This window comes from Callithrix jacchus, chromosome 6 (assembly GCF_049354715.1).
Source record: "Callithrix jacchus isolate 240 chromosome 6, calJac240_pri, whole genome shotgun sequence".
Taxonomy (NCBI): domain Eukaryota; kingdom Metazoa; phylum Chordata; class Mammalia; order Primates; family Cebidae; genus Callithrix; species Callithrix jacchus.
This window is the reverse complement of record NC_133507.1, coordinates 99802874-99827572: the sequence shown is the minus strand read 5'-3', so window position 1 is coordinate 99827572 and position 24699 is coordinate 99802874. Positions and strand designations below refer to the sequence as shown.

Genomic DNA, 24699 nt, shown 5'->3' with positions numbered 1-24699 from the left:
ATAGCTCTGTAATCTTTACAGAATCTTAAAAAAATGAAAAACTTATTTTTCCTATTGTTAAGAATAGTTTAACTAAAAATTCCTCCTGTGAAATGGTTTGGAGTATTGGTAGAGCTGGTCATCCTTATGGATCAATAAAACATTTCAGTGCTGCGATTTTTTTCCTGGTGTGTTTGTTAAATTCCAATACTACTTGATGGAATATAGGGGAATATTTTGACCAAATAAATTTGCCAATTATGAAATAATTATCAGCTTCCTCAATATATGAGGAATTAAGGACACAAAAATCCATAAGTTTATAATTTAAGGTAATTTTCCCCTGCAAATATAAAAGAATTTTGCAAAGGCTAAGGTCTTTTATCCCTACCTCAACTATTATTACTCTTTTTCCTATACACTGAGAGAGTGATTAGCTGTGACTGACAGCAACATATAACCTTTTTAGGCTAAGAGAGGTGAATGAATTACAGTCTATTTTTTAAAGAAATGCCGCTCATTTCCTAAATGATATTTATCCTACAGGATATAAGAAAATGTAAGCACACCATGTATTCATTATCATGTATTAAGAGTCTCTATATTTCTTAAAAATAATAAGGAAACAGCATTTTCATAATGCTGAATTCTATCCATTACTAGCCTTTAGATTTCACAGTGCCATTCATATATCCAGAAATGTAATATCTTTCTTATTACGAAAGAATATTGAGAGAACTTGTTTAATTCTACATTAAAATTTTCAAAATTTTTTATTGTTTCCTTAACATGAATATCTTATAAGCTATAGCATTGTGTTTCAGAATATTTCAATAATAGCCCTCCTTTTTTTTTGGGGGGGGGGATGGAATTTTGCTCTTGTTACCCAGGCTGGAGTGCAATGGCATGATCTCGGCTCACTGCAACCTCCGCCTCCTGGGTTCAGGCAATCCTCCTGCCTCAGCCTCCTGAGTAGCTGGGATTACAGGCACGTGCCATCATGTCCAGCTAATTTTTTGTATTTTTAGTAGAGATGGGGTTTCACCATGTTGACCAGGATGTTCTTGATCTCTTGACCTCGTGATCCACCCTCCTCGGCCTCCCAAAGTGCTGGGAGCCCTTCTCTTTTACCCATCCACTGGGAAAGGCTCATTAACTATTTTCAAGTTATTAAAATATGCAAAAGCTGGAATTCATTCCTGAGTCTACTGCTGGAAATAAGAATGAAGTTTTCTATTTTTAATTTGTTAAGATCCCCATTAACATATGTAGACCAATGCTTTCTAGATGGTCCCTGGCTTATGATAATTTGGCTTTACCATGGTGTGAAAGCCATACACATTCAATAGAAACTACAATCCCATAATATGGAGAGGAAATTATGATAGTTTCAATTTATGATGCATTTCTGACCTGATTATATTTTTGATTTGCAATGGTTATGTTAGGACCTAACCCCATCATAAATTGAAAAGCATGTGTATAAAGGCATATATACATACATATTCACACACACACACACACACACACACACACACACACACACACAGAGTACTGAAGTGGATGCCAAAATATTGAATACTTTTATTACAGTTTTGCTAATGAGGATGTTAAATACAGTGAGTTCTAAGGTTCTCTTCAAAGAATCATGATTGTATGTTCAGTTTCCTTTTTCTTTGTTCTGAATTTTAAAATTTACTTCCTTGTTCTCTTCATCTCTTTTCACCTAGCTTCAGTAAACAACCTTCCAATCGGTTCTAATCAGTAGTTTACATCTGTACCCATGGTCAGCTGCTCTGACCTGAGTCACCTTTAGTCACCTGTTCCATAACCATCTACCCCACCAAAACTGCTCACCCTGCCACTCTGGCTCATACCCCTGCTCTCCTTAAAATAGCCAATCAGAATTAGCTTAGACTGTGTGGTCCAACCCTAGCCAATAAGGGAATGACACGGCAGTAGAAGATACCTGCATCAGGGATAAGAACTCATTCCCTTCCCTTGTTCAAGTGTGCTCTTGCCCATTGCTCCATTCATGAGGTGCACTCTTCTATAGAAGTAAATTGCCTTGCTGAGAAAATTTATGTTTGAGTGCTATTTCTTTTGCAACACTGAAAATTTATTTCTAACAAGGAGCTGAGGTTCAGAGAGGTTAAAGGACACCCAAAACAGAACAGATAATATATGCAGAAGTTATCTTTAGATTACATATCATCATACATATTACAATAGCCATCAATTTATTTTCTTTATTAAGTTGAGGCCAATGATTTGCCGATTGTAAAGTAGCCACTCTCTTCCATAGATCACAGTAGTGGTATTCATAGTAGTTGTTGTAGTAATAATGCTCACTAGAACTCTACATACAAGTTAGTTTGTTGTCCTCATTTTAAAGATGAGGAAACTAAGGTTCAGAGAGGGAAAGTAATTTGACTAGGGCCACATGACTTCTAGGTGGCAGAACTGGGTTTTAAACCTGGATTATCTGCCCCGAGAGTCCATGCCCTTGTCTACTCCAGGAGACAGTGTTTCACATGAGCACCTATTCTTTGTCAAACAATGTACTGAGAGCATGGCTCCTCCCTTCTATATGTAGGCAAGGGCACAGTAAACACACTTGCACCAAGATTGGCTATCACTTACCAGTTTATGAGACACATAATATCTATCTCATCATGAAAAAAGGAGGAATATTTTTTAAAGAAGCCAACTTTTAGAGGGTCTCTTTTGATAATGCCCAGATTTTTCTCAAGAAAAGCAATGTCATTCACTTTAAAATAAACATGTTTGCTAACATTTTTATAAAAGGAGAGGTAAAGAGAGTCTAAACTAGCTTGAAAATACAAACAATTCTCTGGAACAAAGAAAAGAAAACAATGAAAATAACATTAGCGATTACCTACCAAAAGAATGATAGAGTGAGGAACTGCATAGCTGGGGAACAGCTCTGGGAAGGAGAGGTTTCATTGCATATATTTGTGTAATATTTGATGTTTGAACTACATGAATATGTTATTCAGAAATTAAAGAATATTGTTTTATTTAAAATTGCAAGTGAAAAAATACTCTGTAAGCATTGACTGCCGAACTAAACAAAATGACAAATACCTCTGAAAAATAAGGCTTAAATATTATCCTTAGGTTACTGAAAACCTGGGAGCAAAGTATTCACCTTCACATTCATAAAATGGTTAAGCCAATTTGTTGCTCAAGGTCATTATGGAAGACAAGAAAGACAATTTCAAGCTTTTCTAAATTGTAACATTTACCTTAATATATACATACACACGCATACATGTACACATCTTACAGTGCTCACCAGTTATTCACTAATAAAAAAGTAGGGGTAACATACTAAAACTAAATATACGCAATTTAAAAAGTCAGCTTCATAGATGACACACTAAGTTGGTTTCAAAGATGATACAAACTAAATCATACATTTTGGACAATAAAACATGACTTTTTTGGCTTAAAATATTGCTGATAGACATAAAATCATACATGATTAATATTTTCAAAGTAAACTACATTTTCAATTGAATACACAGAAGGCAGGGGCCATGCTTGCGGCACACTGCCTAACAGAGTAGGTGCTCACTGAACGCATGAGAAACTGTCTACTAGAATAGACAAAAGCATGGACTCCAGAGACAGACAATCGACGTTCAAAACCTGATTCTTCCACCTAGAAGTTATGTGGTCATAATCAAACTACATAGTGTAAGAAGTTCCTCTCTGAATCTCAGTTTCCTCATCTTTAAAGTGAGGATGAGAATACTAACTTGCACACAGAGTTCTAGTGAGCATTATTACTACAACTACCAGTATGGCTTCTATATTATCATTTGTAGAAAAGAACTGAATAAAATTTATTGATCAGCCACAAGCGGGAAATCATTGGCCTCCATTCAATAAGAGGAAAGAAGTTGACAGTTATTAAAATATGTAAGACTGTATGTGATCAAAAGATAACTTCTGCATTTACCACCCGTGCAATCTTGAAAATCTCTTAACTTTGCTAAACCTTAGCTCCTCACAGTTGCAAAACTGGAATAAAAGTAGTGTAAGTGATGCTTCCTTTAATGAGTTCAATTCTTGACAGATATTTACACAAGGTTATCATGAGGGTTAAATACACTTTAAGCAATTGATAATTGCATGACATATATAAATAGCATAGACTCAAAATTTTAACTACTGTCAATGATAATAAAAATACCAAGAATTTCATCACTAAAATTATTTTCTTTTTATAATTTGAAAGTTATATTTTGTAATTTTGCTACAGACTCATCACACTCATCTTCTAGGAGAAATGTCAGCCAGGCTAAAGTCATAAACTAGGATTACAGAATTCTTGCTTTTGAGAAATAAAGCCTTACTTCTCAGAGTGTGGTCCACAGAACACACATCATCTGGGCACCTGCTATAAATGCAGAATCTTGGACCCCACTTCACAATCACTGGACTAGGATCTGCTTTTCAGCAATATCCCCAAGTGATTCACATGCACATTAAAGTTTAAAAAGTTATGTTCTAAAACTGATTCTCCAATATAGTAGCCCTAGCAACATACAACTATTTAAGCTTAAATTAATTAAAATTAAGAATTCAGTTCTTCAGTGTCACTAGTTGCAATTCAAGTATTTAACATAATAGCCATGTGTAGCTAGTGGTTATCATATTGGAAAGCACCAATAATGAACATTTTCATCTTTCCAGAATGTACTATTGAATAGTGTTGGTCTTTTCTATGAGAAAATAAAAGATATTTTAGGAAACTAAGATTCAATAATTTAATAAGTTGCTTAAATTCCAAATTATTCATTGAACCCCTTTTAATACTGCACACAAGTACTCATGTAAACTTACTCTTTTTTTAAAAACACTGATAGGAAAGGGCCAGGGAAGGGAAGTAGCTTGCTTCAAGTGCAAGTGGTGATTCTCTCTTGAGGTTCCCAGTCCCATTCATGTTTACTTCGTCCTGTTCCCCGCCCCTCTTAAATTTATAAAGCCCTCATTTTTTCTGGCCTGCAAATATGGGTTCTCAAGACAGAGCATACCAAGCCATCATGGAGCAGCAAATGAATACAAATTAGACCTAAATTGTTAATATCCCCTGCTCAGCCAGAAGTTAAAGGAACAAAGGAAGTCACGGTAGAATCCAGAGCTGCACAGATGAATGAGAAGAGCTATTTTTCAGAACAGTGACAGTCAGGGATGCAAGTCGCAGGGGAATGAAAATTTATGATAGGCCTTAAATCACACCATGTTGATAGTTAATCTCTCTTCTCCCTATGGGCCGTTCTAAAAGGAGCCATCTCCAGGAACAACTACCACCATGCAGCTTGAGCTGAACCTTATTTTGCTAAATCCTCCAAGAATAGTTTTTCACTTCCTTTGTGCAATTATCTTATCTCATCTTCTCCACGGAAAAGCTATTTGAGACTACCAAACTGTTCTCCTCTAGCCTTCATAGACATCTGCATCAATTTCTTGGGACAAACTGGTCAAGCAATGTTGGCTGACTGGCTGCATTCCAGGCCCTCACTGCTGGTGAATCAAATCTGACCCTGGAAGCTCCATCAGGCTTATAGAAAACTTTAATAAAATGGCTTAAGAAGTTGGCTGTGACATCAAGTGTAGGCCCAGATTGCACAATTTTTCTGAGCTTGGGAATGTTAAGAAAACAATTTAAGAACTGCAAATAAAACAAGTGTAACTATACATTCATCTTTTCAATGTCAAACTGGGCCACTATGTAATCAGCTGACATATGATTATATAATTTTAGGAGAATGTACCCTACATTTTCTTACTGTTCACTATTACACAGGCCCAGAATCTGTAAAGTTAGATGTTAATTATAGAAAATAGATGAGTAGCAAAAAATTTCTGTCTGCTATCAAAGAAAGCCACAAAGGTTATGGCTTGAATATTAATCAGTTTTGTATTTAATTTTGAAAACTTTGGAAGTCATTCGTTTCAGACTATACGGATCTCTCTCCCTCAAATACTGCTTAAACCAACTTTACCATCTTGATGCTTCCTTTAATAAGTTACGTTCTTGACAGATATTCACTACATATTTATATGAGAACTCTGTTTTTTTACTTGGAAACGTACATTGAAAGGGATCAATACTGTCTTATAGATCTTCATGTCTGATCTGGAGCAGGCCTTCCTACTCTCTATTACTTCATCAGGAAAATAAGATACTCAAGAAAATCTAGACTTTACAAAAACCATGATAGTCTTATTCCTTCCAGGTAGAATCTATATAATACATCTCCTTATTAAACCTGCTACCAAAAATAAAAATAAAATTCTAAACCAGCTGGGACCTTTCCACCTTAATTCTTATCCAATTTTGCTTTATCAACATCATTACAGATAATCAAAAGTGATTTCTATGATTCTAATAATTAAGTGAGGCTTCTTTTACCAAACTCTTAACCGAGGAGGGAGGAACTATTGCCTCTACTGTACCAAACTGATCAGTTGTATGATTTTGAGCAACTTAGCCTTTGTCATTCTCTATTGCCTAATCAGTAAACCAGGTAACCTAATCACAGAGTCAGTTGTAAGATTCTTTTCAAATATATGTACATCTTGAAGGGGGATAGTGGAAAAAAATGAGATTCTATTATTTAAGACTCTCAGAGTCAGAACTGTGAGCCCACATTGCATGTTACTAATAATTACCATCTGCAGATTTTACACTGGCAATATGACTGTTGCCTCTCATGCTCAGGTCATTTAATATGTGTCTACCTAAAGCATACCCTTAAGAATGGACATTTTCTCCTTAAAAACTGGCTGTAAATGAAAGTCAGCAGATGGTACTGTACAACAGGAACATGTTATGATATCTGCTTAATTTTTTATCCCTATGTAACCTCTTGGTGCTTTGTGATCTCTCTAAAATACCTTTTTCTTGTTACAGAATGACTCATTTTGAGGTTTACATAACAATTATGGGCTTGTTATGCTGCACATCTCCAAACCAGCAATTTTATATCATGATGGCTTTGTTCTGGATTTTTCTTAACTAAAATTGCCTTATGTGACCAATAAGCAATGTGAAGCTGATATTTCCGAGTCCAAGCAGTTAATCCTAAATTGTATTTACCTATTTTCAAATATTTGCACCATCTGTGATTCCATATTAGTTTTTTGGATTTGCTGTTACAGCTCAAGAACTGTAGCTCTGAGAAGGAATGAAGCTGCACTCCAAATGCAGAATACATTATAAACATGAGATGGAATTTAACTATGGGGATGGGGAAAGTAAAAAAAAAAAATTCAGAAAAGTGAATTCATATTCAGTTTTCCATTTTCAAAATACTAACTTTGTCAACTTCTCTGCATGATAAGAAATATAAAAACGGATGCCATATATTTTCTTAACCAACTCCCAATCCATGTTTGCTTTGGAATCAGGAGGACTCTACATAATCTGCATACCAACAAAAATAAGAGTTCAATATTCAAGATGGCCTTAAGCTTCCAATGTCAAATAATGATGAAAGGTGCTTTATAGCTGTGTTTCCAGCTTCTGGGAACTTCACCATCCAACATAGTTTGATTTTCCATCATTCTGTCTATGTGTGGTATAGCAACCCAACCCACATTAATAACCAAATAATAAGCACCACCATTTTTCAGCACCTCTTGGGTAATCAATGTATATTACTGCTGATCCTCAAAACAATTCTGCAAAATAATCATCATTTCACTTCCATATAAAGTATCAGATTCAGAGAGGGTAAGTTGTTCAAACTAGTATGTCAAGGTTCTAGGGTTTAAAGTCAGTTTAAATGAATAGAAATCCCTGGGTCTATCCACTAAAAATAATTCTATGTGTCTCAAAAATCATTCTCGTGGACTTATTTATTTAGTTTATAAACACTTTTCTAGTCTGTATTGGAGCTTAGTGTTCTGATAACTATGTCTGGGAATACAAATAATCAGCTTCTGGAAAAGCTTTTCTTACCAAGAATCCCAGTGTATCAGGAGTCTGTTGTTTCTAATAACTTCCCAAGAAAGCTCTAAAATTTACCTGCATGCATTCTAGAGTTTTTGAAGTGCATCTTTCCTCAAGGACGGATTCATCCAATTGCTACTCCTCTGCTGCTGAGTTTCAGTTTCAAATGCTCAATGTAGATATCAGCAGTTGCTTATTCATACTGAGAGTAAGAGGGAAGCTTTAGAAAGTCAACTTCCATTTGTGTAGTGGTGGCACTCCCATTTCATTTGAGTGGTGAATTTCACAGTTAATTTTCAGAATGGCATTATGGCTCTGGGTGTAACCTCTTACCATGGAAGATTAGAGAAGATGTATATGCTCTTTTGTGATGTCTTGTGGCCAGGCACCAAAAGTCTAAGGAACACTGACCTCAACTAGCACCTCACAAAGGAGAAATCAAGAAACGTCAAATGAGCTTTGCCTACCGACACAAAGCATTTTAAAACATGCTTTTTTTTTTTCTAGAAAAAAAAAAAGGTTATACTAATGTCAAGTGGCAAGGAAGGCACCATGACACCACCAAAGTCTTTGTATCAGCAGCTGAATCTGGGAACATGATACACAGAAAACGGCCCTACGTAAAAAGACCCATAATCAAATACTGCTTCTAATTCTAACCATCAGTGTGATCTTAGACAAGTCACTTCACCTCTCCATTGTCTGTTCCTTGATTTGAATACAAACGTGTGAGATTCAGGAAACAGAACAATTTCTCTGAATGTTATCATTTATCATGTCATGGCTATTTGAAGGAAATAATTTAGAAAGGCAATGCTGTTACTGACATCCAAGTATTTTTTTTCTTTTTCTTTTTTTTTTCTTTTACCTTTTTTCTTTTCTTTTTCTTTTTTTTTTTTTTTTGGATAGAGTCTCTCTCTGTTGCTCAGGCTGGAGTTCAGTGGCACAATCTCGGCTCACTGCAACCTCTGCTTCCTGGGTTCAAGTGACTGTCCAGCCTCAGCCTCCAGCGTAGCTGGGATTACAGGCATGTACCATTACACCAAGCTAATTTTTGTATTTTTAGTAGATATGAGGTTTCACCATGTTGACCTCAAACTCCTGACCTCAGGTGATCAATCTGCCCTGGCATTCCAAAGTGCTGAGATTACAGGCATGAGACACAGTGCCCAGCCAATGTCAAAGTATTCCTTGTCAGCAAGTCAATCAACTCTTAACACAGATGATGGTTCTCAGAAATGTAGAGAGGTGGAGGGAGCTGGATTTGGCTTTGGAGATGGCCCTCATGCAAAGAGAGATGGAGGAACCAAAAGTATAATCCTGGAAGACAGAGATACTGACTCTGAGCAAATAGAAATGCATAAGAATGAGATTCTCATCATGCCACAGTGACCTAAAGTTGAGTAAATCTCATTTTGGAACAATTATAAACAAATTTCACACATGCCTATCACTCTCAATATGGTTGCCAAGAAGTGGGGTACATACAATTCCTAAGAGAGAAAAGAAATAACCCTGATGAAGATGTTGGGTATGGCTTCAAAATATGTTTACTTTATTTCTCGGAACACTTATGTTTTAGTACTCTAAAAAGGAACATACAAGTGAAATGCATAGTCTTTTCCCTTGAAGTTCCTAAAAGCTAATGAGGTAGATAGAAAATCTATTTACAATTTTATAGATCCTAGCAAACTTAAATTATAGACTAATTTTGCCAAACAAATGACCTATTCTAAATTTGAGGAATCTGTTATGGATTTCAGTTTTTTTACTCTCAAAAAGATATATTTCGACCTCTGTTCAAACATTGTCTCAGTTCCTCATCTTCGATTCTGTGTCTAAGGGAGAAGAATTATAAATGCAAATTTGTGACACACTGATGTAAAGGATTGCTTTATGAAAGACTTATAGTACTTGTTCTAAAACATGTGAAATGAAAAAAGGGGCATGTTTTGCATTCATTAACTTATATTAAAACCATTCCTGGAGGTGAAATTTGGAAATATGAGTATCAGAGTTTTCAGTTACTCAGTTCTTGCCAAAAGTAAACCCATGTTCCAATAACAAGAAAAGCCTATTTTTCCCTGTACAAGCATTATTCATGCAACTTCAAGTGGTCTCTTTGGTCTGTTATTTGAAAATAAACACAGGAGAGCCTGCCACTCAAGTTCTGTATTATGTAATACAGATTTGTCACATTTCTGTTTTCAGAGCAGAGTTTCTCAGATGGAATAAGAAACAATCTTCATTTAGATATTAAAAAGAGAGTTAGGATAAAAATAAAAATAGCTATTTTTCCTCACTTTTCTTCATGTGCTATCTTTTATAATCTGATACATAGTTATTTTTTCCTGACCTGAGAAAATCAGTAAGTATGACAAATTATAATATTAAAGTCACATAATACATAGCTTGGCTGTATCAAAAAATAGTTTTGATTATGCACTCAACTAACTTTTCTTAAATTTCAACTCAATATATCACCAGTTCCTATATGTAAAAAATTTCTAAGTGAATCATTTCTGGGAACCAAACTTCTAGAAAGAGAATATTAAACCATGAACATGTCAAACAAGACCCTAAGTCTTTTGTGAAAATAGACCGTCTTCTAAAAATAGTAGAAATCAGTCAAGTTGTCACAAATTCATTTTCATCTGATGCCCTGTAATAATCTAACTATAAAATCCCCACTGTATTTAGATCGTGTGTGTGCACACGTGCGTGTGTGTGTAGTGTTAATATTTGATAATGATGTACACACATATTCAGCATTTTCATTAACATAAATGCAAAATTACTCTTGTAAAAGAGTAAAATATCCTTCTCAGATGATCTAGAAGCATGATATCAAGAATGAAAATACTGAAGTTTCAAGCTTGAGCCAGATGTGATAAAAGCTCATTTACATAGATTGTCTCTAATTCTTGCAACATTCTCATCATCCTCTCCCTTTTCAAGATGAAAGAATGGTTTTAGTGGGATTATAAATTGCCTAGTAAATGGTAGAGGAAGGAATCAATCAGAAATATGTTTAAGTCTGTTCTCAGTCTTACATCAGGTTGCCTCTCCCCAAAATGTAATCCAACTTGAAAATCATTTGGCAATTCCAAAAATGTTGTAGAACATTTTAATAATTTTTGAATAAACTATGGTATGATACACTTGGAATTTTTTTTATTTTGTAGAAGACATTACTGTTCACATCAATTATGGAACAGAACAATTCAAAATATTTATTTTATCAATTTTGGATAAAAGTGAGTTCTCTGTATTTAGCCTGGCAGCAGGTAACATATTTATAATTACATATGGATATGCTGGAAATTCAAAGAATTCAGGAAAGCTTAACAAACATGAATCTACAATAGAAGAGCTTTCTTTTCAGTACCCCAGTCTTCCCTCCAAACCATTTCCCAGCCTTCTCTACTACACTGGAAAGGAAATGACAAGCATTCCGTGAGTTAATATGCAGTCAATGATAAGAATGTCTGCCATGTAGAAAGAAGGTAGGTGCTAATTTTAAAAGCCTTAGCGAACAGGTGCTATTAGATAGGGACAAATAAACAGAGATTGTTATTGCCAGAAACCTTGTGGATCAGGTCAATAAAAACTTTAAAATAAGAGATGCTGGGAATAATCAATACTAAGCTACATGACTTCTCAAGGAAGGGCAGCATTCACTAGAGCAGGAATATTTCTAACTATCCATAAGGATAGACGTTTATGAAAAAGTTTACATTCTATTTATCATTTGTATGGCCTCTTTTTGGACCTTGTATATGTCTTCAGATGGAAAAATCTCCAAAATTTTTCTGGTTGATCTATGTGTTAGTATATGGCCCCCATTCTAATGTTAATAGTACATGAACTTGGTTAGGACACAAATAAGTCACTTAGCAAGTATGAAAATATATGGAGATTTTAATAAGTGAAACAGACATGTAAACTTAAATGTTACACAGAAAAAGCTGTAGAAAAAAACTGTGAAAAAGTCATTTGACTTTTGTTTGATCCAATTCCATGCCCCTCCCCATGACAGTAGGAGCAGGCACCCTGGGTTCTTGGTGGCTCCACTGCCAGGCACACTCTCCTGCTACACTGACCCAAATCTCACCCCCTTAAATATTTCTGTAAATCTCATCTGTCTTTCCTTTAAATATCTTCTTTCTCATGCTAATTACCTGGGGAAGTACATTGCACTGAAAACGATATGCAACTTCAGCAGCTAATTCAACTATTGGTGAGAATTAGCCAAAGTTTACTTTTAGTCTGACTTCTTACAGAGTAGAACAGCAAAGAATTTTATTGTTTAATTTTGATTGAATGAAAGTCAGGATGCAACAGAATATTTTGAAGTCTGGATGGCTGCCGAAATAGGTTTGATGTCCAAATCCATTAATATATTTACATGCACCCACAAACTCGTATGTAATCATACTTAATATGTGTACTGCAAAATGTGGTTGTCTGTGAAGTTAAAATAATGGATTTGGATCAGCTATACATGGATTAAAAATCCTCCAAGAGTTTTTTTGTTTGTTTTTTAGAGACAGTGTCTCGCTCTGCTGCCCAGGCTAGAGTGCATTGGCACAATCTCAGCTCACTGTGGCCTTGACCTCTCAGGCTCAAACAATTGTCCCACCCCAGCCTTCAGAGTAGCTGGGACCACAGGAGTGTGCCCCTAAACACTACTAATTCTTTTCTTCTTCTTTTTTTTTCTTTTTCTTTTGAGACAAGGTCACAGTATGTTGCCCACACTGGTCTAGAACTTCTAGGCTCAATCTATCCACCTCAGCCTCCCAAAGTGCTGGGCTTACAGGTGCAAGCCACTGTATCAGGCCCAGCCCTATTTTTTTTCCAATTTTCTCTAGGCTCTTAGTCCCAGAGTATACATTTAATAAGAAGACTTGGTATGTGTCAGGCCTTATTCAAATACTCTTACTTATTATATCATTTAACCTTTAGAACAAACATGTAAAGGGAACTGCAGTCACCTCCATTCACAGATGAAATACGGAAATTCAGTTATCCTGCCCAAGAAAACACAGTGGTCTCTCATGGGCCGGGGATACAAACTTGACTCTGTAATTTCCAGTGCATAACACACAGACAGTGATTAATAAATATTTATGGTTGATAGCACAAAATCTTACAAAATCTCTGGCACTGTGTCTGTTCCAGGTCACACTGTAAGTAAATTTAAAATGTGCCTATAAGTAGTAAAGCTTAAGACACTCTGTAATCATAAATAATTCAACAAACCAAAATTTTGAAATTGCTTCATTTTTACTTAGACTGGGAGAAATTTGGTTAAGTGTTTTGTTTCCAATGTAATGTGCTTTGTAAGATAATGCAGCATTAATATTTAATAATACAATTTTCTTTAAGTTGTTTTTATATAATTTAATCTCTTTAAAATGTACCATTTGCTCAGATCCTGAAATAATGAAATAGATGTATTAGAAGTTTCTACACAAGAGATATTTTGTGGAATGTTCTTAATAAATATAACGTGCCTTATATATAAAATTTATATTACAAATGTATATAATATGAAATATTTATGAATAAAAAATAAGAAACTGAAGGAGAGAAAATGTATTTTTTTCTCAAATCATAGGCTTCCATATAACTCTTTATTTAATGTTTATCTTTTATAACCAAATTATATAGAACTCTACCCACAATTAAATATGACATTTTATGTGTTGAATAATTAGAAGAAATAAATTTTTTATTAATTAAATTTTTTTGATATTATTTATGAAGGTTCTGTTTCAAAACACTCATTTATTGATCAAATTATGATGTGTATATATTAGCAAAGAACAAATAGAAAAATAAATTTTGCAATTTTTTTTCATTAAGCATACATTTTAATATTTTAATCTGGTTTGCTAGACCAAAGGTGCAATAAAAATACTGAATACCAATTTCTGTATTAAAACATCTTAAGTTAATGTTACCTAAAGGTCAAAAGCACATGAATATTTCACGGAAGGCATTTTAGACGTTACACATTTCATCTCAATTCTGGTCATGACTTATTTCATCAAGTGACTGCTACATATTCAATTGTAAGAGGTTAGTTTTCCCCCAAAAGAAAATGCATAACAAATGCTGTATTTGTAGTCAAATAGTTGCTTTTAAAAATATGCTTTTTAGGCATAATCTAAAAAGTGGGACGGTTTTGTTTTTGTTGTTTTGTTTTTGTGTGGTTATTTTCGTTTGGTTTTTGGAGCTGAGAACAGCCAAGCTTTTTAGGCAATCTTTTTACCCACTGGAGTCAGCAGAAGGGTGCCACCTGGTGGAAATGTGAGCAAATTCTAAACCTTGTCCGATTGACCATTAAAAATATATACACATACTCATTTAACAAACCTTGAGAGTCTCATCATCAGGGACAAGTGATACAAAGATAAAAAAAAGTTCACATGAATTAATGAGGATCTATCTTGTTCTTTTTGTATTATATAGATCAGCAGAATCATATTAAGTTAACTTTAAAATTTCCAGAGCTATTATTAACATGCATTGTTGAAGCTTTAAACAAACTATTCATCCATTTTATATTCAAGGTAAATGTGCACGCGCGCACACGCACACATACTCATATAATTTGCAATTATTTTCATTCTTACAATAGAAATGTGTGACTGTTTAGAAATTAAAAGGTGAGGCTTCAGACCTCAATGAGATCCGGGCTAAGTCTCACCTCCACCACTTATAAAGACAAGTTTGGCCAAGTTGCTTAACTTCCTTAATCCTCTGTATTCTCATCTCTAAAATAGGAATAAAAATAGAACCCACCTCAAATAACTGCTTTGAGAATCAAATAGAAAAATACATTCAATAAATGTTACTTTATGAACATTGAGAATAGTACTCTGCCTGTGGTAAGCATTCAGGAAGTAATTTTTTTAAATAATAATTATAATTAGCCACTTCAGTTCCTAGACCTTGCAGTGTTAATTGAGATATTGATCATGTTAAGAAATGATGGTGGCTACTCATGTCCAAGCATTTGTTTTTAGACATTTTGTAAATGTGGAGTGTTATGAAAGCAACAAAAATAATTGTTATAAATATTCTTTAATCAAAGAATCTTTAAAAGAAAGATTATTACGATGACAAAAGTATTTCCAATGATTCAGAATATTCATAAAATATACAGTCCCTCCTATTCTTGTTGTCACCATTCCCTAGGGAGGGAGGGAACGTTCTCTTGCCATGGCACCCTGTGCCAGAGGACAGTACCAGAACAGATGAAACAGGAAGGTTGAGCCCTCTACAGGACTATAACAGTAACCAAATTATATGGTTCATAACCACTTTTATTTAGAGAAAGGATTATGGTCTTCCACTGTGCTATACGTGAAAATAGGTGTTTGATGGCCTCAGGACAAGGCATCTTTGAGGTTTCATAAAAATCTTTACCATAGAAAGTAGAAGATATTTTTGGCAACATGCAATAGCTTCAATCATTCGAAAGCAATGCATAGTGGTTGATTTGCTGGAACATATGCCCTATTTAACCACTAGGTATAATTTCATGAAGGTACATTTTAATTTAAATTTGTATTTTTTTTGAAATATTATAGAATCCAGCACAATGAATCACATCTTTATGCAGCTATTAAATCTAGTATTGCATGAGAGTTGTGTGACTATTACAGAATTAAACCATAATGACTAATAGGGCTAATAAAAGCTTAGTAGTCTTACGGAAAGTAGTTTAAGCTTTCACAGAAATCATTCACATTATTTGTCCATCATTTCATGTGTCAAGCTTTGAAAAAATATATACTAGATATGGTTATTTTCTGGGAGTGCTTTGAAAACCCTCTCTGTGATGCTGTCATGTATATTTCAGTTGACTTTCTTTGTAAAATCAATCTATTTTATTTTAACACATGCATAAGATGCATAAAACTGACATTTTAAAATCATGTCAATACTCAGAAAGGCACTTAAACATACTCTATTAAAGCAAGAGTTCTTGCAAAGTAGACACTCCCTGAATATTTGAAGTGACTATTAAAAAATGCTCACTAACAAGAAAAATGGATTCGAGCTTGAACCTATCTCTTCATATGAATTTTAAGTATCAGATTAATCCTGACAAAGGGATTTGTTGTGCATAGACAGCGCATCCACTATTTACACATACATTTTCGGCTTCTGTGTCCTCTGCCTTCTGCCTCCCCACTTCCACCATCATTGAACTGTTTGCAGCGCCTCAAGTAACCAGCTGGTGTCACAGGTTAGTGAGCAAAGATTTCATGTGGGGACTCTCACCTGACTAATCATTCCTATTGGTAGTATCATTCCAAGAGCAGTAGAGAGGCTCGGCGGCTTGCTAATGAAATTTAAGGGCTGTCAGCCTGTAAGAGGATGTTAAATCCGTGTTCCTGTCCTGAAATTATTTTTATATATCTGCTAACCAGTTTTTACATTCTCATGTGTGCTGTGGTTTGGGAGGAAGGGGTATAAAAGGAAGGAACATATGTTTTAATATTTTCATACTTATCTCAGAGTATGGATCAAAGAGGATAGTTTAAGAAAACCAAAGCTTTGTAAAAACTACCAACATTCAACCCCCTCCCACTAATAACCAGGAAGGGAGCTTTAACTCATTGAGTAATCCCCACCACCTGTGTGAAACATATGTGAGGGAAATGAGAAGGGGAGGGAAGGGGAGAAAAGAGACCACAAGCCAGGAGAGATGACCAAGTCTGCAATATTAATAACAGCATCCCTGGCACCGCCTCCTCGGCCTCACCACCTCTCCTGGGCGATTTGGACAGCTCCCCTTAACAGGCTCTTTAGGGCTTAGAATACGCGAAAAGCCGCTTTGCTGCCAGAGCCTAGCTGCGTGCTCTCCCTTCATCCCAGGCCAGCAATAATCTGGGAGGGCTTCTGCCAGGAACACCTCCAGCAGGCTTCGCAGAGCACTCAGAGCAAAGATCCCTAACCCTCCTACCCCAGGGCTTGGGTCCTCCGGGCCCCCTGTTAATCCCTGACCTAAGTGCAGCGCTCTCTGCCCAGAGTCTCTAATTGATCTAAACGTGACCGCACCTCCACCAGGCTCAGCACAGCCTCCCACGTCCTCCTCCTCCTCCTCCGCCTCCTTCTCGCCAGGGCGTCTCAGCGCTCCCTCCCGACCCTCCAACTTTGGAAAAAGAGCGACAGCGAACTCCCAAATCACCCCAAATCAGGGAAAGAGACGAGAGACGAGATGGGGATCCACAACCATGAGGCTATGCTACAGATTTCTAAAGACAAAAAAAAGGGGTGTGTGTGGGGGGTGTGGAAGGACTGGAAAGAGACGGGGATAACCCTCAGCCCACGCAGGGCACCTCATCTCTGCAGACACAACACATCTAAATCCAGCAAATCACTAAAGCCAGCATCTTCCCAGCTCCCATTAATAATTAATGCCTTGCTGCTCCCCAAGCTCCGTTCCACTCAGCAGACTACAGATGTCTGGGACACTCTTCCCCCATCGACCTCCGAGACCACCCCAACCCACAAACACACACCGGTCTCCTCAAAAGAAACAAGAAAGGAAAGGAAAAACTCGGTCCGCCTAAAGGTCATTTGCCTACTCGCGTCGCTTTGGCCAGCGAGCGTCCCAGCTACAGGAAGCCCGGGCTTGAACCCGGCAAGTGGACAGCAGGAGCGCAGCAGATTACTTCCACTGGCGTTAACAGGGAGCCAAGAGGCCCCATTCCTTGGCCCTGACCACCTCTCCCTCCCTTGGTGGCCCACCTGCCGGGGCTCCCCCGGGGCACCTTCAGCCTTTACCTCTCTCCCCGTTTCCCCGCGGCTCTCCACCTTGCGCATCCTCTCGCCCGGCCCCGGAGCGCACTCACAGGCTCTAACTTCCCGCAGAGTCCATGGATAAGCTGGAGAGCCTGGACCTGGGCGGTGGGGAAGGGGGGGGGGAGGGTGGGAACAGGGAGGCGTGGGAGAGGAGCCTGGGAGGAGAGGCGGGGGGAACGCGGAAGGGAGCCACCCCTCCCGGGAGGGCTTGGCCGCAGTGCCAACTCTCACCTGGTCCGCCGGCTGCGCCTGGCTCGCCCTGGCCCCGGGGGTGGACTGTTGTTCCTGCTTCATGGCTGTCATCGCCAGCGGCCCGCGTTGGCGCTCACTTCCTCGCGGGCACTTCAGATTCGGGGACCGTCACTTGGCAGCGATAGCATGTCACAGGCGCCCGTCGCTCTCGGAATTGGCGGAAGGGAAAGCAGCGACGGGGTGGGGGGAGGGGAGCGACAGGGAGGGGAAGAAGAGCGGCACCAGGCAGGCTCCCCCTCACAGGATCCCTCCTTGGCTACCACAGACCCTCTAAGTCCCCACTCTCCCCGCCCCCCACCACCCGAAAGCGAAGCAAGCCTGGGAGACCAGACACAACCAAGTGGCAAGTTAGTGGAGCAGCGAGCAGCGGGCCCCCGGCACCTGACCCAGCTGGAGGGATGTCTCCCAGCGCCTTAGGAGTCCGGCTCTCATTCTACCGCAGTCCGCGCCCCCCGCCGCCCACCCTCTGGGGCTCCCCGCGCGGTGCTCAGTGCGCCAGGTGGAGCAGCCGGGTGCCGCGCTCTAGCATCTCCCCAGCAACCAACCGCAACGCGGGAGAGAGCCCTGCACAGCTAGAGAGCTCCCCACTCCTGCGCCCAAGGCTGCAGGGTTCCGCGGTTACCCCACACACACACACAACCCCCCCGCCCCCCGCGGGCTTCTGCTAAAACCCGGAGAAGCGGAGTGCGCCCGTGCAAAGCCCTTGGTGGCTCCAGCTCTGCCACTGGGCATGCTCCAGCGCCCCAAAAGGCAGGGGGCAGTCGGGGACTGGGGGCCCTGAGCCATCAGGGAGGAGGGCAACACCTGTCGGGACCGGAGGGGTTGTCTCAGATTGTGACCTGAGATTCTGCACCTTCTGATTTGGGGCAATGGACATTCTTTAGCCTCCAGCCCAGATTCTCCTACCAGCTGCTTGGGTAATGCCAGTGGAATTCCTAAAGGTTGGTTAAAAACAATAATAACTGTAACGACGATAAGAATCTGACACTCGCTTTTTTTTTTCTTTTCCTTTCTTCCTGGACACATGTAGGGAAACCTTCAAATCTTAAGTCCTCCCAGCCTTTCCTTCCTTCGACATAACTCTTTCCCGCTCAAAGTACGTTTATTGAGCACCTACGATGTGCCAACACACTGTTAGGCTCAGAGGTAGGGTTGCAGGGGAAAGAGACTAAACAAGCCAAACCTACCAAATTCCCTGGCTGCAAGAAGCTTATGTTATGTGGGAATTGGGAACCTGGAGCCTGGACACAAATCAATGAGTCAGTGTAGCTCTTAGGCAGTTGAATTCATGTGGATAGACAAAGTCCACAGTTCATCCAGATGCACTAGCACGTGGCTTTCCCTGGAGCACCTAAAGCCTATGGACAATAAGCAGTCTCAAAGTCTCAGGCACAGGTTGTAGGAGATTGCTCACCAGAGAAATGGCAGGAGTGAGTTGAATATTTAGGCGTTAATGGAGTCAGCACAAGACAGTTCCAGCCGAGGGGACAGAGAATACGTGGGAGTAGAGTAGCACTGAGTTGGGCTTTATTGGCTAAGGACTGGCTCCTTTCTTTTAGCCACTTAGTTCATTAATTAATCACTTCTTAACTGAAAGGCTTTAACTGAAGGAATGGTAGAAGCTGGCCAGGCACAGTGGCTCACGCCTGTAATCCCAGCACTTTGGGAGGCAGAGGTGGGTGGATCACGAGGTCAAGAGATTGAGACCATCCTGGGCAACATGGTGAAACCCCATCTCTACTAAAAATACAAAAAACTAGCTGGGCATGGTGGCGCACGCCTGTAATCCCAGCTACTTAGGAGGCTGAGGCAGGAGAATTGCCTGAACCCAGGAGGCGGAGATTGCGGTGAGCCAAGATCGCGCCATTGCACTCCAGCCTGGGTAACAAGAATGAAACTCCGTCTCAAAAAAAAAAAAAAAAAAAAAAAAAAAAAAAAAAAAATGCTAGGAGCTGTCCTCCTGCCGCAGTAGCTTCCAAAACATGAATTATAATGTTGTCTCAAGTAGTAATTGTAACAATAGTTCTTATAAAGTATGTATTTGAACATAAATATATCAGTAACCACCAGCAGAAAGATCGAATTAGGGGTGAGTGGAGATCTTGCTTTTCAAAAATATGTATTCCATTGCATATTGTGAATGACCTATTTATTCTGTTTCAGAAGAAATAAAATTTTGCTAGGAATAACTTTGCAAGTTGCAAAAGCATAAAGCAAATACTTTTAACAAATGAAACATCAGTATAATAGCTACTGGGCAGTTTATCCAGTCATTCTGACAACCTAGATATTCCCTCAGATGTAATTTTTTTGGATGGAGGGGGTCTGCTTTATTCAGAAAATGTTTCCCTCTTTATAGTTTTTTTCTTCTGTTGATTATTTGAGTATATTCATCCTTTCAATATGTTGCCATTTTGGATAATCTGCTAGAGTTGAAGGAATTTACTTTATTGCAGAGTTATCTGTCACATAGGATAAGTATATGCTAGAGGGAGTTACCCTTTTATATAAGAGTACTTATTTGATTGAGTTCAACTATTGAACCTGCATCTATGTTCTGAATTCAGTATTAAATTCACTTTATTACAAATAAAGACATACATTATTATATGTTTCATGTATTGGGGGTGCATATGTGTCTGTGAATTCTTTTTTCATTAAAAAATGCTTCTTTGATTTAAGTCTTTGTCTTTTGGGATGGATTGTTATTTTGTCAAGCTAAGGACATTTTTAGCTGTTGAGATGTAGGTTAAGGGCACTGATTGAAACTTAATCACAGGTAAACAGATATTCCCAACATAAATACTTTTTTTAAAAAAATGTATTGCAATTGAATTATAGTGTAAGATGTTCTACTTCATTTTCAATTTAATTTCTCACTGAAAAAAAAATTATAATGATAATGTTGAAAGAAGAAATGAAGGAATACCTTTCACCTTAGAAGAGAATATTTGCAGTTCTGTTTTATATGATTTCTAATGATGTTATTTTTTTAAAAATGCAAAATATCCATTTACAATCAAATATCTACAAATTTTTTAAACTACTAAAGTATATATAACCTTAATGCAGTGTAGATATGAGGGTTCCGTACCTGACTAGATGTCAACAAGTTGGTATTGCTGCTTCGTTAGAGATTGGAGGTATAGGACACAGTGAAGTCACTTATCTCTTGCTTCCACGATTTTACCTGGTAAAATCAAAATGCTTAGACCAGGTACCCATTGAGATCTCATTCTCTAAATTTTCATGATGATATGTTGATGTTATAAATCAAATGACTATTCTCTGAATGACAAATTATTTGTATATGTTTAAATTTTAGTGGGAGAGTCAATTAAGTACTTAGAAATTGAAAAAACAAATCCATAGATAATTACCTCACAAATGGCCCTTACCATCCACCACATTTCCAGTGTCCTCTAGTTTTACATACACCTATAGTCACAATTTTGTCTCAATACTATGTTTAGAATTCAGAAATATGAATTTTAAAATGTATTTACAAAGTATCATTTCTGAATATAAAAATCTACTTAAAGAGAATTTTAAAAAAGAGAATATTTTGAGTACTTTTTATGTTATCTTTGATCAGATAATTCATGGACAAGTATACATTTTATAACATTCAGTATAACAGCAAAAAAATTTTCCTACCCTTTTCATGGAAAGAAATCAGACTCTCATAACTGAAAAAAAAACTGTAGAAATCACCTAACAAAATTCCTTTTATTTTGGGTTATAAATAGCTAAACCTTACAACACATGGCCATTTTATTCAGGAAGATTTCCTAGGATTCAAACTCCATCACTTTCTTCTGAAAATGTATTGCCTCAAATCCTAGTTTTGGGTTCACATGTAGACAGAACCCACAATGCTGCTTCCTCAATATATTCATTTCGGTTTCTGAAGTCATTCAAAAACTTCCTCACATACAACATTATGAATATCTACAATGTCTTTCTTTCTCTTGACATTTTATTCTTTAAAAACAGGATGCCAATACATCTCTCTTTACTTAGAACTATTAAGGTGGGTGATTGAGGACAGGTTCTGAGATTTAGATAATAATTGAGTTAATTCAAGATTATCCTTACAGTGTTTTGGTATCAGTGGCAAAATTAGGTTGTTCCAGACATACATAGGTCATCTATGTAGTATTCAATCTTCCACCTCAAATAGTAGACACAGGACCAAAGAACCAAAATTGACTCTAACAACAGACAAGTAAGAAATAAGGCCTGGCTAACAGCTGATATGTCAGAAAGACAAACGTCCCTTGAGATTTTGTGAAGTAGAATATCCTTTAGAGACAAACCCTTCAGTTTCAGATAAATTAGAGAAGGCAAATAGTACTCCATAAGCAGCTAGTTGCCTGGACTCCCTCACTGCATTTTCCTTCTCTTTGCTCTCCTTTGTGAGATAAATCTGCAGTGTCATGTAAAGGCCACCTTGATGGGGATTTCCCTAGCATTAGCTAGTCCTCTGCTGAGTGTCTATAATGAGCACAGCATCAAGAAGACAGAGTTCGTGAGCTGTGTCTTCAGAGACTTGGCCTGAAATGTGCCCAATTAGCTCTTTGCAGATGAAGAAATAGCTTTAGTTCACATCTTCTGCTACCACTTGGTTTCGATTTACAAATGACCTCTATTCACCTCAATTGGCTTTTGAATTCCCCAAAGTGCATATCATCTCCTTGGGCAGAAAACCAGTATGCTGAGCAATCCTCAGAAACAAGCTACATTTTAGAAACTCTAACCAGTAAACTATAACAGGCATTTACTTTTAACGAAAAAAAGAAGAAAGAAGTAAAGGCACTATATATGTAAGTGATACCCATGTATATTACTCATTCCGTCCTGAGATTCTTTCAGTATAAGTGAACTGAACTTTGTGTCAGTCTCTGTCTTTGACAGGAAGACTTTCCTGTTATAAAAATTCATAGCCCAATTATGATCTCTGGTGGAAGCAGACAGAGTTGCAATATCCTGAGAGTCATTCTTATTGCTCTCTGGAGACTTGAAGATATTGATAAATTGCCCATGTCTGCTGAGGTCCAGTGTTGTCAAATCTCTCTTTTTGCTATATGTAAAACCTTACAACTTCCCTTTACCCTACAGCCCTCCATGTCATATATAAAGTAAATAAGACAGCAAAACAATGCAGATTATTTTCCTGTGTATGCTTTTCTCTCTATACATATAGCTGAATTGTAACACTAAAACAACTTGAGAACATGAGAAATGTACTTGCTATTGTTATATACACCCATTAGATGCTTAACAAGAGAGATGTGTTTATTTACTTAGCTCTTTTTTTAAAAAAAAGAGTCATCATTTAATGAATTCGTTATGTTGGCATAGTAAAAAAGAAAAAAAAAAAACCCTTCCATCTCTTTGAGCTGATACTGGTGGTAATTTTTTCTGATGTTCACAACACTTTAGAAATAGAATTAAGTTTTCTGAATCAGATCTTGTCTACAAATGACAGAAAGGTTGCTATATAAGGAGGAGCATTTAGAAACTTTGGCATGGCATTTGTTCTTTTGAGATAATGTCTGCCTGTGATGAATAAATTTTTTTGAATCTGATATTCCTTGTTTCAATAACTAAGACAAGATTCTCTAATGATTCAAAATAATCTTCCTTTATTCTTTGAGAAGTACAATATTACTGAGCCTTCTCTTAGATTTAGACATCACAGTGGTTAACCACCTTCTTTCCTTATAGAATTCCCAGAATAGCACAAACCACATTTCCCAGTCTATAAAATCTTTTACAAATTGAAAGAGAAAGTTCTACTGTGAGATGACTCATTTTTGGAAGGAAAGAATATTTCCACCTTTTAACACTTCTACAATGTTCAATTTGTTTTTAAGGATTTAGTACTAGATTCAAATTCTGCCATGAATTTTCCTCTTGGAAAACAAGAGCTAGTAGAAGATTCAGGTGCAATAGCCCTAGAGCATCCACTGACATTAGAGTCCCTGGCATTGTCTCCACCAATTGACCTTCTACCACTGGGGATTTTTCTTATATCATTGCCAAAGGAAACTTGAGACCAAGTCCTCGGGTCCCTTTCACAACACAGAGTCGTGTGATTATACAAACAATAGTTTCAGGATATTATGGGAGGCAAAGTACATTGAAATAAGAAACATTAAAACATCTTTCATTACTGAACATTGTTTAATTCTGTTTAATCTGTTAGACACGATGAGTTGCTAGTGTAGATCCCTTGTTATATTCATCTGTCTGTCATTCTGTCAAACATCTATATTTTTGGGGGGGAGGATAAGGAAATGTTTGAGTCACTCAATTTCTATCCTGCATATCTAAATATTTACTAAAGTCACAGGTCTTTATCCAAATCAAAGAAGAAAGAGAAAGGACAAGGAAGGGACAAGGAAGAGTAGGAGGAGAAAAAGACAGGGAAGGGCAAAGCCGAGAATACTTTCTGAGGTTGTTATGGCTGTTAGGGTGTAGTAAGTCTAATTGATTTATAAATACCTTCAGAAGAATCATGAAATGAAATGCCATAAATCCCACTGGTTAGGCCCTAAATATTGCTCCTGTCATTGGTTTTTTATACATTTGTATAATTTTAGAATGCACAGTCCAAACTGTAACTTCCTCATTCCTCTGTTGGTAAG

At 37.6% G+C, this 24699-nt stretch overlaps 1 protein-coding gene across 4 annotated transcripts in view; it reads right to left on the bottom strand.

The window, feature by feature from the left end:
• DPP10 (dipeptidyl peptidase like 10) overlaps window positions 1-24699 on the bottom strand; it is a 1417953-nt gene that overhangs the window by 664767 nt on the left and 728487 nt on the right. For 2 of the 4 annotated variants that reach the window (XM_035306580.3, XM_054257700.2), the window contains exon 1: window positions 18026-18640. The exons of 1 other annotated variant lie outside the window; for it this stretch is intronic. In XM_035306580.3, the coding sequence (XP_035162471.3) occupies window positions 18026-18097 (72 nt within the window). In that variant the 5' untranslated portion in view covers window positions 18098-18640. Of the gene's footprint in view, window positions 1-17776; window positions 18641-24699 lie in introns of those variants that run through there. One more of the 4 variants, XM_035306582.3, reaches the window with a different exon arrangement.